The sequence below is a fragment of the Euprymna scolopes genome, chromosome 20 (assembly GCF_053919585.1).
Source record: "Euprymna scolopes isolate OS-2025 chromosome 20, ASM5391958v1, whole genome shotgun sequence".
Classification (NCBI taxonomy): Eukaryota; Metazoa; Mollusca; class Cephalopoda; order Sepiida; family Sepiolidae; genus Euprymna; species Euprymna scolopes.
The window spans coordinates 82,321,924-82,338,206 of NC_136501.1; the positions used below are offsets into that span (position 1 = coordinate 82,321,924).

At 34.3% G+C, this 16,283-nt stretch overlaps 1 protein-coding gene across 4 annotated transcripts in view; it reads right to left on the reverse strand.

Annotated features, from left to right (window-relative positions):
* Positions 1 to 16,283, reverse strand: part of LOC145241496 (calcyphosin-2-like) — a 145,804-nt gene that overhangs the window by 78,445 nt on the left and 51,076 nt on the right. For all 4 annotated transcript variants that reach the window (XM_080104512.1, XM_080104514.1, XM_080104513.1 and 1 more), the window contains 3 exons: positions 8,171 to 8,222; positions 5,701 to 5,790; positions 4,763 to 4,876 (listed from right to left, as the gene is read on the reverse strand). In XM_080104512.1, the coding sequence (XP_079960638.1) occupies positions 4,763 to 4,876; positions 5,701 to 5,790; positions 8,171 to 8,222 (256 nt within the window). The remainder of the gene's footprint in view (positions 1 to 4,762; positions 4,877 to 5,700; positions 5,791 to 8,170; positions 8,223 to 16,283) is intronic.

The following is a 16,283-nucleotide window of genomic DNA, read 5'->3' on the forward strand; positions in this document are numbered from 1 at the left end:
TCGCTGTGAAGTTGGGCATCAGCCAGTAGTTATATAAATAACGTAGTTTTCCGTCACATGAAGGCTAGTTCGGGACGCGCTGCCACTCTTCAGCAGACTAGCCAGGGATTTCAGGGATATTGAATATTATTATCCCCCGTGCCCACGCTGCAACGACGGAGATGAGAGAACATGTGTTCTTTCATTGCAGCGGGGTTCGGAGTCTCTAGGAGTATGTCAGAGAGGTAAACGGCTCGCATCGACCTCAAGCAGTCGGTGCCACTTGATTTAGCGTACGTTGTTGACATTGTGGACTTGCCGTTTATCAGAGAGAAACGGGTGGTGTTTCTAGCGATCCTAGCTGTAGCTAGATTAGTGACGTAGGTTTCACGTCTGGGCATTGTCTATGAGGGGTGATCTGTTTCGGATCAGGATCTGGTCATTTATTTTAAGCATCAACTTAAAATAAAGATCAGATGTGATTGGGAAAGATTGCACCGTATAGACTTTGATAGGAGGTGGATGCACAACACTAGCTTGTGCATCCAACGAGGTGCTAGGTTCGAGTTCATGTTTCCACCCTAGTGGTATTGGTCCTAAGGTGCTGGGGTTTTTTTCTCAGAACCCAACCCCTTGGTTAATACAAGGTTTACCTTGTACTATGGGTAGATAGTAGGTAGTTAGGCTGTGTAACCACCAAGAGTGGAAAAGAAGTACTTTATTAGGGCCTAGACTAGGGTAAGTATGCGTGTCAATCCTGTTCCCGAGTGTTTTTATTTTTCGGTAGTTGGCACTAGGAGAGCTTCCAAAGATGCCCAGTCACTTGTTTGTTTTGTACCCGGCCTGTTTTTGCCCATTACGTACTTTATCTTGGAAGACGCCGTCCATCCCTGTTGACCCCAACCCCAAGTTATTTTCGCAGAAGTGCTATCCTTTAGGTCCTCCACTCCCCACTAGGGAACGACCTGCTTGCTTTCACCTCTTCTCTAGGGGAGGGGACCGGAAGACAGTGGGCGTTCTAATTGACGAATAGCAAGTAGGAAGGGAGGGTCCCGTTACTAACCCGCCCCCATAGACATTTTGTTTATTTGTTTTCTTTTTCTTTCTTTTTGGGATGTTTCATAGTTTGCCCCCCTCCCCATCATCTCACCCCCATTATATTTAAAAAAAAAAAAAATAGTTTTGGTTTTGTAAACAAGTTTTGTTCTGTTTTTGTAAATGTGTTATTTTCCCTTTTAAACAGCGTGAATGTCGCCCGCCATCCCGTAAGCTGGGGAGCAGTTGTTTTAAGTAGGTCCTGGTAAGAATGTAGGCGGTTGTGTATAGAATGATAGAGACTCTACCATAGGTGTTTTCTTAATAAAGTACTTGCTTTTCAACGCAAGTCTAGCGTAGTCCTTAGAAAAGACACGTTTTTTTCCCCCAATCCCCCTTACTGGCCCTGGTGCCTAAGCTCTTTCAGACCCTAAATGAGGCCAAGGCCTCTGTGTTCTCGGCTTTCGCGCCGGAACGTCCAGAAAGCAATCAGCTTTTCGATCAATGCAGTGGAAACCTTATATCAGACAACTGCTTTCATATGGACACCCCTATTTTTTATGGGGACTGGTTTTCAACCCAACATGTTGGGAAACTAAACCAAAACAAACTTGACTGCGGGATTGATATTTGACCTAATTCACTTTTTAGTTAATTCATAACGTTTTTTTGTTTTTTTCCCCTTGTGCCTCAAGTATTCGAGTTCGAACCTCCCCTCCCTCAAACTTTTTGGGTTTTTCAAACACCCGGGCACCGCCGAACCGTTCGTTTTTTTTTGTTTTTTTTTTAGAAGTTTTAACATTGTTTGTTTTTATAATATTTGGTAAATTTTTAGATTAGGTCCACCCCCACAATTTTCTTGTAAATGACGACTCTTATAAGTTTTCGACTATGTTGAATATGGGAATTGCATTGAAATTTTGCAGAAATAAGTAGTTATCGAGATATAAAAAGTTGTATTATGCTTTTTTTTAGATGCATATTTAAAAAAATTTCTTTTTAGATGCATCTTTTTAAAAAATTTTTTTAGATGCATCTTTTTGGTGGCCTTCTGTATTACGCGTGTGCATGCGCGCCATAAACAAATCTATGCGCGTAACAAAGATAGATGGCCGCCAAAGAATACAATGCATAAAAAACTTTTTATATCTCAATAACTACTTCTTTCTCCAAAATTTCAATGCAATTTCCGTATTCAGCATAGTCGAAAACCTATACAAGTCGTCATTTAAAAGAAAATTGTGGAGGTGGATCTAATCTAAAAAAATACCTAATATTTAAACAGGGTTATTACTTTGCTTTGTAATCATTTTACCCCCTCCCCCATGCCTCCAAAAACCCGGGCAATGCCGAGTACCCCCGCCAGTATATATATAATTTATAGTGTTTTATTCTACTATTTATAATTATCGCCTCTCAGTTTGTATTAAATTCTAACTTATATACCATAGTCACCTAACATATACTGTACTCCTCGGAAACAGAATGCGCATTTAGTTAAAATTAGATTTAAAATTCCCCAAAATCATTATATAAAAGTGCCCACATTGATCTGTAGTGCAATGGTTAAAGGCATTGATTAGCAATATGTTCTAAATGACAGTCAGTCATGCCTGATGAACTGCAAACAATTCATTCCTGTGAATCCCAAAAAAGGTTTAGTTCAAAATTCCATAGAGGTCACTTAGTCCAACATTAACTAATTTTGAAAAAGATGCATCTAAAAAAAAAATTTTGAAAAAGATGTATCTAAAATAAAAATTTGGAAAAAGATGTATCTAAAAAAATTTTTAAAAAGATGCATCTAAAAAAAATTTTTTAAAAAGATACATTTAAAAAAGAATTTTAAAAAGATGCATCTAAAAAATTTTTTTTAAATATGCATCTAAAAAAAAATTTTTGAAAAAGATGCATCTAAAAAAAATTTTTTTAAAGCTGCATCTAAAAGAATTTTGAAAAAGATGCATCTAAAAAATAAATTTTGAAAAAGATGCATCTAAAAATTTTTTTAAAAAGATGCATCAAAAAAAATTCTTAAAAAGATGCATCTAAAAAATTTTGAAAAAGATGCATCTAAAAAAAAATTTTTTTAAAAGATGCATCTAAAAAAATTCTTAGAAAGATGCATCTAAAAAAAATTTGGAAAAAGGTGCATCTAAAAATATTTTTTTAAAAAGATGCATCTAAAAGAATTTTTAAAAAGATGCGTCTAAAAAATTTTTGAAAAAGATGCATCTAAAAAATCTAAGCATAACATAAACTTCCACTTAAAAAAATCAACGTGGTTTTTTTTTTAAAAAAAAGGTTTTACACTTTGGACTTTACAGGTAAATTTACATAATTACATAATTTTTTGTTTTGAATTAGAATATTTTATTTATTGATCTTTTATCTTCAATTTGTGATATATATTTGGTAAGTAAATTAATTATTTAAATTTTAATAGACATTTCAAAATGGGGGGGGATGAATTTAAAAAAACCGTTTGTCTAAAATATTATATTTGGTTGGAAAGAGCATAAAATTTCACATTGACCCTGAAAATATTGTAAAAATTGAAGCAGTAGAAAAATTTTGATAGATTTTTAAAGTTTCAAAATTGAAAAATATTTAACTCGTAAAATTCAATTGGTTTCATTGTGTAAAAAAAATGACTGCATGAAGGTGCGCCGGCATTTTGTAAACACTGATTTTTTTTTAAATAAAAAATAATATTTCTATTATTTTTTAAACAACTTTAATAGTTTATTTTGGAAGTATATTCCATAAAGAAAATAAACAACCTACTTTAAAAAGAGAAATTACAAGTTTTTTTATATTTTATTTGCAGTTTTGTGTTAGGGGTGTCAAAAATTCCCCCAAAATTCTGATACACCTAATAGAACACCAGTTGATTTCTCTAATAATAACCAATGCTAATAATTGTGACTTGTTATTATTTACCTCTAAAAGCAAAGCTTCTCTGCTGTCACCATCAATGATTGGAGATCATTTGTTGATATCACAACTGTCTGCCATAGAAGAGTATTGCTGATTAAGGCTTGTAACCACTGGAACTTAGGGTTGGTGTACATTTTATTGCCTGTGTGCATGCCCTGCCCACAGAGGGATTATATTTATGGTCCCATGATGCAGGATCTTGCATAACCGCCTTCCAATCATTATTAAATAAGAACTCGTTTTCTATCATAACTACAAAAATTGTCATTTTTTCTTCCATTTAGTTTACATCAAATGGTATTTCCATGAACAGAGCTCCTTTCCAAGAGATTTCTGTGTAACATATCATCATAGGACTATTTTCCTGCAAGTTAAAACATGGTCATGTTCAAATGCAATGATAACAAATACTTGTCATAAATAGTTCTCATGAGTAATCAATTTCTGTTCATTCTATTCATCCTTTTCAATCCTCTCATAATAGTCTTCCTTATTCAAGTGACGATCCACTCATCTCATTAAACCTTATCCTCAAATTGATTTTGGCCTTACACATATGCAAATTAGATGGCAAATTAATCTTTTTACTTTTTTAAATAATACTTTTATATAATAATGATAAAATAATATAGAAGTAAAGACTTATTATTTTTAGTTATGTAAAGAGAATGTATTAACAAATATGTTATGGTTTATGAATTTTCAAATTCAAAATACAATACGCCTGAAAAAGAATTTTATTTATGTGTGACAAAAATGTTCAAACAAATGAAAGAAAAGGCAATAATCGATATGTGTGCATACTTACATTCTTTTGTCGATAAGAGTTTCGCATTTCTTCTTTATACTGTTTGTACATATGGCGGTGTTTAATCGAGGGACCTGGCAAATCTTCTGGAACAATTGCATTATCCCAAATGTTCTACAGTGGAAAAAAAATGTAAAAAAGTTATTAGAAAAATTTGTGAAACAAACATGGAAAAATGTCAAGCTAAATTTTTACATCTGAAAATTTTTCTCTTGTAATTCAGATTTTCATTTTTACTGAATTTTTTAAAGAAAGCAACCATTTTTGAATCCAGAAGTTAAATATTCATAAGAAAATAAAAAGATAAAAATTGCACAAAAAGTGAACTGCATGTGCAAATCAGCAAAGCCTGAACAAAATGAAAGCATTCCCAAAATCTTCCTACCAAGAAGAAATGTGATTTCTTTGAAGCCATTTTTACATCAATATGTCATGTAATGCTATTCAATCATAATCCTTCCTACAATCTAACCAGATTTGATACAAATAAACTTTAGTTCACGTTTGTGTCTATCAGGCATGTGTATACATTAGAAATTGAAACCTGACCAGTTGTATGATATGAGACTCATACAATTGATATGTAATGTAAGTTTTAAAGATAGGCTTAAATCTGATGACCTCAGAGGAAGATTATATGTAAAGGTGTGCACAAGAGGAGACTGCTAGTTTGGTCGTATTAAAAGAATGCATGAGAGGGCTTGGGTAAATAGATGTAGAACAGTTGAGGTAGCAAGGTCAGTTGGCAAGAGAAGGCTGGAGAAAACATGGGAGAAAAATGATAAAGATTTGAAAGTAAGAAATAGATTCTTTAGCAATCAATTTCTAAATCCATCAAACACCTGACAGACAACTGACCTTTTGCTAAAGAAGAAGAAGAAGAAGAAGAAAAGGAAGAAGAAGAAGAAGAAGAAGAAGAAGAAGAAGAAGAATCTAACCTCTTTCACTTCCATAGAAACAGTAGGATTTTCTTTAAAATCAAATCCTAAAGTTGGAACATCAGGATGAGGACCAGAAGATGCTTTGGACTAAAAAAAACAAAAAAACAAAAAATCATCAAATAGATCAATACTTTTTTACTCCTTCAATTTATTTTCTATTTGAGATTAATTTGTAAACTCAAAATCAAATAAAAATTAAAAATACAAAATGTCATTGGAGTTCATCAATGATCTGTCAGAAGGTTTTTCTTTTTGCCGATGACGTCAAGATAATTGTTCCCAGAAGTGACTTTTAAGATCTCTGTATATGCCTCCATCAAGTTGGGAAATGATGAAACCTTAGGGATTTGTCCTTCAGTGTCAATAAATGCAATTACCTATGTTTTTTTTACATTTGATTTCGAATCTTGCTAATTTATACTGGAGAAGATAATGCAGTCCAAAGACTTTGATGTAGTGGTCAATTTCTCTTTTAGACTCACTGCCCAATGAATTCAGGGGCCAGTAATGTGATCGTTCTCATCTACCACTCCTTTATCAGCATAACAGCTGACATCTTCCTAAGACTACGATATGATCTCTGATGCTACCCATTCTGGAATATGGTATCTAAGCTTCATTCCTCTATTTTGTTCAGGATATTCATCGATCATGTTCAGAGATTTGTGATGTAGATTGTCTGTGAACTCCACACAAAACGCAATGAACAAAGATTGGAGGCCCTCAACCTGTATTTGCTGGAGTGTAGATGCTTGTGTGGAAACCTCATTCTTGCCTCTAACATCACGCATGACAACTACAATATGCCTTGTAACCTCTTCATAACACCAGCTGTACAGAGAGAGAGAACATCGTGGAAAATCAGAGAAGTTTTACCTGAAATAATTTTGGCTAAATCGTTGGAAGGCATCTTTTTCTATTCAGGTCATTACATCATGGAACAGGCCGCCAGATGTCGTGGTCAGCCTACAAACGGACAAACAATTCAAGGCAGTATTAAATGCATCATGGCCGCTGATCTTTAACTGAAATGCATTTGGATGTGTTTCTGGCATAACCGGAATTTGAATGTACTTTTGAGGAAGTCTTTCACCCCAGACCCAAATCATGGTTTTCATGAAACCCAGCAAAGTTAAAACAAAAGCGAAATTCTCTGTCTGTGATTTTGCTTCATGGAACAGCTTGCCAGAGATGATGACGATGATGATGGTGGTGCCGTCATCAGTCAGGATTGAAAACGGTTAAACCATTCAGATGGTGTTTAGATGTACACATATTTTAACGTTTCCATTTACATGACTTGCCAATAAATTTAATTCGATTGATCAATTAATGAGTGTGGCACCAGTGTTTTAGAGGAAAAATTTTATAGGCTAGAATTATTATCATTTCGCCTGGAACCCCTTGATAACAATAAGTAAATACCTAAAATCTTATCGACAAAAAAGGTTGAGACCATAAAGAACAAACATTTTTTATCTTCTGATTAATAACTTGTGTAGTTCATTGCTTGGGAACAATGTATTTACTTGTATTTTTAATCTATTATAAGTCTTGCTTCTATAACTTTCATACATGACGTAGTAAAATTATTAATGAATGAAATGTCTTTATCGATGCTTTTATTTCCAACTTATGCATAGTTATTCTTTACTCAACAAAAGCAGAGAATTTCTTTAAATTCTCTGCTCACCTGTTAATAATTCTGATCAATTAGAATATTAACTTTTTTTTTTCACATTCGCAGCACAACTTTGTCCAGCTTTAATCAGATAAGACAGGACAGTTCTAACAAAAATTATCAACATTGTGTTTAGCAAAGTTAAGATGCAAAAAACCATTAATGCAGTTTCCATTCAAAGCAACTTTACTACATCACTTGTACTAAAGTTGTTCCAAAAGTACAGGCTCCCATTTTTTTTTACTCAAATAGTTGAAGAGCTATGAAGGCGGGAATGGTATCATTAAACTGAGTGACCTTTTGTGCTCAAGAATTTATTTTTCTACATAGCTACCACCCCTCTCAATTCATTTTTGCCAGTAATTCAATGACACATCTCTGCTTCTGATGCATGTCCATGGGTTGATTTCTTAGAGTCTCACACCACCAATATTTGCAATGGAGAGATGAAACTTTCAAGTCATGAATGCATAAGTTCAATCACCATAACAATGCAATTCGCAGTCCCCTCTAATCCATTCAAACAGAATAAAAAAATAAGAGGCATTATTTTTGAAATGCCTTTATACTTGCAAATAGATCCAAAATCTTTTTGTACAAAATAAACTGCTTCAGACTTTGAATAGTCTGCTAAAATAAATGAGTTTTTACCTGATTATTAAGCTGTTTTGTGAAAAAAAAAAAAAAAATTCTAATTAATGCTGGGCAAGAGCAGCTAGTGTCATACAAAGCCAACAACTACTTATATAAGTATATGCATGAAAATACAAGAAAAAATATACTTACCATATATTCCCATAATCTGTTATCATATTGAGAATCCAGTGCCTTATCACATCTAAAATAATTAAAAGATAAGAAAAGGAAGTATTTTTGAAAATAAGTTTAAAGAAGTGGAAATCTTTGTATTAGGCAAGTTTGATAATTATTATCTATCTAACTATATTAGAAATTTTTACTACAACACGACTTTTTCGGAATTGATTATTTCAGCGAAGGTTGATCAGTTAAACTAATAGATCCAGTTCACATGAGAAGGCCAATGGGAAAACTTGAAGGAAATGATAAAAATAAATTTGAGAGGAAGAAGGATAAATAAAGACCTAACCATAGAGATAAGTTAGTTTGGAAGTCAATTTCTGAAGGCTGTCCAACACATGCCAGCATGTAAAATGGATATTAAACTACTACTACTACTACTACTACTACTACTACTACTACTACTACTACTACTACTGATGATGATGATGATGATGATGATGATCATCATCATCATCATCATCATCATCATCATCATAATAATAATAATAATAATAATAATAATCATAATAATAATAATAGAAGAAGAAGAAGAAGAAGAAGAAGAAGAAATTAAAACGAAAATCTATCAATATATAATCATAGCTAAAAAAGAAATTTAGATCTTTAAAATAAATTTAATAACAAAATTACTAAACATTTTTCTGTTGTTTCATTAATTTGGTTCAAATTTTGCAAGTACTGAGTGGTCAAAAAAATTCCGTTCATAAGATCATTAATGAAATTTAAAATTCTCTCTGTAATCAAATTATATTTGATACAAATATCAAATGATACAAATAAACTTTAATCTATGCCTGACTCAAGTTTCAGTTGCGAATATTCAACATTTTTTGTTTCATCATTATACACATGTCTGATAGACTCTTCTCTTAGTTGACAGCAATAACACTCTGCTCGTTAGTAATAGCAGAAGTTCCCCAATATTCCCATCATCCCAGTATATTTGGATGGTAAATCTATTGAGTCAAGAAGATTTTTTATCTTGGTGATGGCATTGGAGTCATCCACTCCTTTTAAGTCTTGCAATCACACAAGCACCTGCTCCACCCTGCCTCCAATGCCATCACCAAGATAAGAAAACTTCTTGATTCAATAGATTTACCATCCAAATATACTTTCTCCACATCTGTGTTTTCATCCATCTTCACTGTCTTAAACTTTTTGCAAATAAATTGGTTTTATTCTCTCAACCTAGTAATTCCACTACATTTTACAAATACTACAAAAGACTGAATTGCACCTAATTCCCGTTTCACAAACCGAGTAGGGGAACTTACCTCTTTTTAAGAACTTTTCAACACTACAACCAATTTGTCTTCAATTTAGTCTTGGCAATATTCACTCTCAAACCTTTACTTTCTATAGAATTTTTTCAAGTCTTTAAGAAGTATGTTTTCCATCATTTCATGCACAAATACTAAATCAACAACATACAGCATCTATTTTAGATAACCTATACAAAACTCTCTGGAATATAATTTTAAGACAAAAATGGAAATCAACAAACTGATTTACTCTTACTGTAATGCTGTCACTAAATGTGTTGTTGAGTCTAATGTGACTTTGAGCATTTCTCTACATTGCTTGAACAATCTTCACCAACCACTTGCGTGTCCCTAGTTTACACAAAGCCGAATAGGAAACATTTTGACACCCTGTAAAAAGCTTTTTACAAATACAAGTTCTTCTTATCAAAGTACTTATTTTGCATTTGTCTCAGAATAAACATCACACCAGTTGTGCTTTGCCATAAAATCCAAACTGCATTTCAGCTATGCTTATCTGACTTCTTATTTGCTGCTCAGGATCTGATTCATTTAATTATGTTTTTCTAGTGCTTCCTCTTTATCTTTTTATAACAATTCACAATGTATTAAGTTCACAATTTTTCAAAATAACTCCTTTTGGATGATCATGTCTGTCATCATCTCAGTGCCTGTTTCACCTGAAGTCTGTATGGGAAGCTGTGATTAAGATGAAGAAGGTTAAGGCTGGTGAAGCTTCAGATGCTGTTGCAAAATGGTCAATTCTGCAGCAGCACCTGAAGCTTCTCTAGCCTCACCCTTCTTCATCTTATTCACAGCTTCTCACATCATTTTTTTCTCAATTCTTATAGCTGAATTAGATACTGCTTCTGCAACTGCTAGTTTTTTGGTTCCATGAAAACTCAGAATTCATCAATTTCTCATAATGGCATTCCAAGCATCCCTGTTGTCCTATTCATTCAAGACTTCATTCAAGACTTCATTACAATTTCAAATGATTTTTTGCCATATTTGCCTTCATCATTTGTTAAGCTATTCTGAATACTTCTTTCTTTTATCATCCTTTAAAGTATTTTTTTTACAAAGTATTCACCACTTATCAAGGTCCGGAGGCCCTTTGAGGATAAAGGTTAATGAGTGTACAGTATTCAATGGGACAATATTGTAGTAATCGTTAATAGTGGACATTTGGTAAATTGGATTACTTAAGGGGATGACGACTCATCAAGAATTTGTTTATGTTGAACTTGAAGATGACCATATTGTAGTGAGCTGAAAAACAGGGAAACAGAAGAGAGTTCCATAGGTGTGCAGTTCTAAGAAAGAAGCTTTTTTCATGGAATCTACGTTTAGGTTTAAGCACAGATAAATAGTGGGAGAAAATTATTGATAGTGGTTTCAGCTAGATGAATATTTTTCGTGAAAGATTGGTGAAAAGGGACCATAGATTGGAGCTCAGACGAGCACTTGCCATGAAAATAATGATAAAGCAGAGACAGGCTCACAATATCCCTTCTGTGGGAAAGAGGTTGCAGGGAAGAGAAAATGGCTTCCCCCAGTAGGTTATGAAATTTATTTTGAACTCTGTCAAGGTAAGATAAGCTGCTTCTAGCAGCTCCTGGCCAGATGTGGCAACAGTACTCCATCCTTGGAGATACTTAGCTCTTATACAGGTAGAGAATTGCATCGGCAGTGAGATATCTACTGAAGCGGTAGAATGATCCAACCATTTTTCCAGCAACTTGGTAACAGATTTGATGTATATGTTCTATTTCAGATCAGGAGTAAAGGTTAGGCCTAGAAGCTTATCAAAACATGGAGCCTCCCCAAGTCGAGAATCATTCATTTCAATTGTTGCCAGACAGGGATCAGAGCATTGAAGATAGAAGCTTAGTTTTAGATACATTAAAATTAAACAGCCACCCCTTTCCCCACATGCTCAAGAAGAAAGAGAATCATAGAGAACTTGGTCATTTATGGTCTTTGAAGCCTTGCATAAATGTCTGCAAATGATCTTAGGATTTGATTTGGAAGATCATTGATGTAGGTCAGGAAAAGTGTTGGGTCCAAGATGAAACCCTGAGGAACTCCAGCATTAATACTGTGAGCTTCTGATTTCTGCCCATCAACCATTATGAACTTATCAGAGAGAAATGATTTAATAATTGAGAACACATTTCCAGCTATGGAATAGCTGGGGATCTTATGAAGTATGAGGGGCGTGCAATAAGTAATGCCCCTGACCCACTTCCAGTTGTCTGATCTAGCTGAAATTTTGCATGTGCAATGATTTATATCTCTACGGGTTATGTAGCAAATTACAGCTCTGAACTAATTGTGGTTTCTGTTTTACAGGTGTTTGAACTGAGTCAGGTGTGAAATGGAGCCTGTTGAATGTCAAGCAGTGATCTGGTTTTTGTATTTGAAAGGACGCACACCACAAGAGACTTTTGATGAAATGAAAGAAACTTATGGTGATAATGTCCCATCATATGACCTTGTAAAACGCTGGCATCATGAATTCAAACATGACCAGAAGTCTGTGGAAACAGCTCCCAGACCTGGTCGCCCTCCCTCCTGCCATTGATGAGGCATCTGTCCGTAAAGTTGAGGCTGCCATTTTGGAAGATCAGCGCATTACTATTCGCCAAATAGCCCAAGATGTCAAGATTAGTACAGGGTCTGTGGAAACTATCATTCATGACCATTTGCATATGCATAAGGTGTCTTCCAGATGGATTCCCAGGTTGCTCACATCATTCCGTAAGCGAGAACGCGTCAAGTGCTCGAGGATGAATTTGGAGATGTGCCAAGAAGATGAGTCAAAGTTTTTCAAAAGACTAATTACACAGGATGAAAGTTGAATCCATCACTATGATCCAGAGACCAAAGCCCAGTCAATGCAGTTTAAGCACGTGGACTCACCACCTCCAAAGAAGGCAAGGGTGCAGCCCTCTGCTGGCAAGGTCACAGTCTTCCGGGACCAGGACGGAGTAGTGATGACAAATTTCCTGGCAAATGGTACCACAATTAAAGGAGCCTATTATGCTTCACTTCTGAGGAAATTAAGGGAAGCTATCAAAATCAAGAGGCGGGGCAAGATCAGCAAAGGTACCCTCCTCCTGCAGGACAACGCTCCGGTCCACAACTAGCATGTCGCCAGATCAGAAGCACAGACATGTGGTTATGAAATCCTCCCCCATCCTCCCTACTCTCCTGACCTTGCACCCTCTGACTTTCACCTCTTCCCAGCTATGAAGTTGTTTTTGAAAGGAAAGCGTTTCCCAGATGATGCAGCCTTGATTTCTGAAGTCACGTCATGGTTGGAGGACCAACCTGGGGTGTTCTATAAAAACGGTCTCCAGAGCTGCATCAAACAATGGGAGAAATGCATAACTCTGGGTGGTTCCTATGTAGAGAAAGACTAATAACTGTGCCAAGTTTCGTTGCTCTACTCTATGGGAAGTGGATCAGGGACATTACTTATTGCACACCCCTCGTAGACCTTTATGCCATACCCTAATCAAAGGCCTTTGATATGTCAAGGGCAATTGCCCTAGAAAGGAAATCTCCATTGAGAGATTTACTAATCTTATGAAATATAACTGTTAGATCAAGCAGAATGGAATATAACTGAAGATCAAGATGAATGGAATATAACTGAAGATCAAGCAGAATGAAATATAACTGAAGATCAAGCAGAATGGAATATAACTGAAGATCAAGCAGAATGGAATATAACTGAAGATCAAGCAGAATGGAATATAACTGAAGATCAAGCAGAATGGAATATAACTGAAGATCAAGCAGAATGGAATATAACTGAAGATCAAGCAGAATGAAATATAACTGAAGATCAAGCAGAATGGAATATAACTGAAGATCAAGCAGAATGGAATATAACTGAAGATCAAGCAGAATGAAATATAACTGAAGATCAAGCAGAATGGAATATAACTGAAGATCAAGCAGAATGAAATATAACTGAAGATCAAGCAGAATGAAATATAACTGAAGATCAAGCAGAATGAAATATAACTGAAGATCAAGCAGAATGGAATATAACTGAAGATCAAGCAGAATGGAATATAACTGAAGATCAAGCAGAATGGAATATAACTGAAGATCAAGCAGAATGAAATATAACTGAAGATCAAGCAGAATGAAATATAACTGAAGATCAAGCAGAATGGAATATAACTGAAGATCAAGCAGAATGGAATATAACTGAAGATCAAGCAGAATGGAATATAACTGAAGATCAAGCAGAATGTAATATAACTGAAGATCAAGCAGAATGGAATATAACTGAAGATCAAGCAGAATGAAATATAACTGAAGATCAAGCAGAATGGAATATAACTGAAGATCAAGCAGAATGGAATATAACTGAAGATCAAGCAGAATGAAATATAACTGAAGATCAAGCAGAATGAAATATAACTGAAGATCAAGCAGAATGGAATATAACTGAAGATCAAGCAGAATGGAATATAACTGAAGATCAAGCAGAATGAAATATAACTGAAGATCAAGCAGAATGGAATATAACTGAAGATCAAGCAGAATGGAATATAACTGAAGATCAAGCAGAATGGAATATAACTGAAGATCAAGCAGAATGGAATATAACTGAAGATCAAGCAGAATGGAATATAACTGAAGATCAAGCAGAATGGAATATAACTGAAGATCAAGCAGAATGGAATATAACTGAAGATCAAGCAGAATGGAATATAACTGAAGATCAAGCAGAATGGAATATAACTGAAGATCAAGCAGAATGGAATATAACTGAAGATCAAGCAGAATGGAATATAACTGAAGATCAAGCAGAATGAAATATAACTGAAGATCAAGCAGAATGGAATATAACTGAAGATCAAGCAGAATGGAATATAACTGAAGATCAAGCAGAATGAAATATAACTGAAGATCAAGCAGAATGGAATATAACTGAAGATCAAGCAGAATGGAATATAACTGAAGATCAAGCAGAATGAAATATAACTGAAGATCAAGCAGAATGGAATATAACTGAAGATCAAGCAGAATGGAATATAACTGAAGATCAAGCAGAATGAAATATAACTGAAGATCAAGCAGAATGGAATATAACTAAAGATCAAGCAGAATGAAATATAACTTAAGATCAAGCAGAATGGAATATAACTGAAGATCAAGCAGAATGGAATATAACTGAAGATCAAGCAGAATGAAATATAACTGAAGATCAAGCAGAATGGAATATAACTGAAGATCAAGCAGAATGGAATATAACTGAAGATCAAGCAGAATGGAATATAACTGAAGATCAAGCAGAATGGAATATAACTGAAGATCAAGCAGAATGAAATATAACTGAAGATCAAGCAGAATGGAATATAACTGAAGATCAAGCAGAATGGAATATAACTGAAGATCAAGCAGAATGGAATATAACTGAAGATCAAGCAGAATGAAATATAATTGAAGATCAAGCAGAATGGAATATAACTGAAGATCAAGCAGAATGGAATATAACTGAAGATCAAGCAGAATGAAATATAACTGAAGATCAAGCAGAATGGAATATAACTGAAGATCAAGCAGAATGAAATATAACTGAAGATCAAGCAGAATGGAATATAACTGAAGATCAAGCAGAATGAAATATAACTGAAGATCAAGCAGAATGGAATATAACTGAAGATCAAGCAGAATGAAATATAACTGAAGATCAAGCAGAATGGAATATAACTGAAGATCAAGCAGAATGGAATATAACTGAAGATCAAGCAGAATGAAATATAACTGAAGATCAAGCAGAATGGAATATAACTGAAGATCAAGCAGAATGGAATATAACTGAAGATCAAGCAGAATGAAATATAACTGAAGATCAAGCAGAATGGAATATAACTGAAGATCAAGCAGAATGAAATATAACTGAAGATCAAGCAGAATGAAATATAACTGAAGATCAAGCAGAATGGAATATAACTGAAGATCAAGCAGAATGGAATATAACTGAAGATCAAGCAGAATGAAATATAACTGAAGATCAAGCAGAATGGAATATAACTGAAGATCAAGCAGAATGGAATATAACTGAAGATCAAGCAGAATGAAATATAACTGAAGATCAAGCAGAATGGAATATAACTGAAGATCAAGCAGAATGAAATATAACTGAAGATCAAGCAGAATGGAATATAACTGAAGATCAAGCAGAATGGAATATAACTGAAGATCAAGCAGAATGGAATATAACTGAAGATCAAGCAGAATGAAATATAACTGAAGATCAAGCAGAATGAAATATAACTGAAGATCAAGCAGAATGGAATATAACTAAAGATCAAGCAGAATGAAATATAACTTAAGATCAAGCAGAATGGAATATAACTGAAGATCAAGCAGAATGAAATATAACTGAAGATCAAGCAGAATGAAATATAACTGAAGATCAAGCAGAATGGAATATAACTGAAGATCAAGCAGAATGGAATATAACTGAAGATCAAGCAGATTGGAATATAACTGAAGATCAAGCAGAATGGAATATAACTGAAGATCAAGCAGAATGAAATATAACTGAAGATCAAGCAGAATGGAATATAACTGAAGATCAAGCAGAATGGAATATAACTGAAGATCAAGCAGAATGGAATATAACTGAAGATCAAGCAGAATGAAATATAATTGAAGATCAAGCAGAATGGAATATAACTGAAGATCAAGCAGAATGGAATATAACTGAAGATCAAGCAGAATGAAATATAACTGAAGATCAAGCAGAATGGAATATAACTGAAGATCAAGCAGAATGA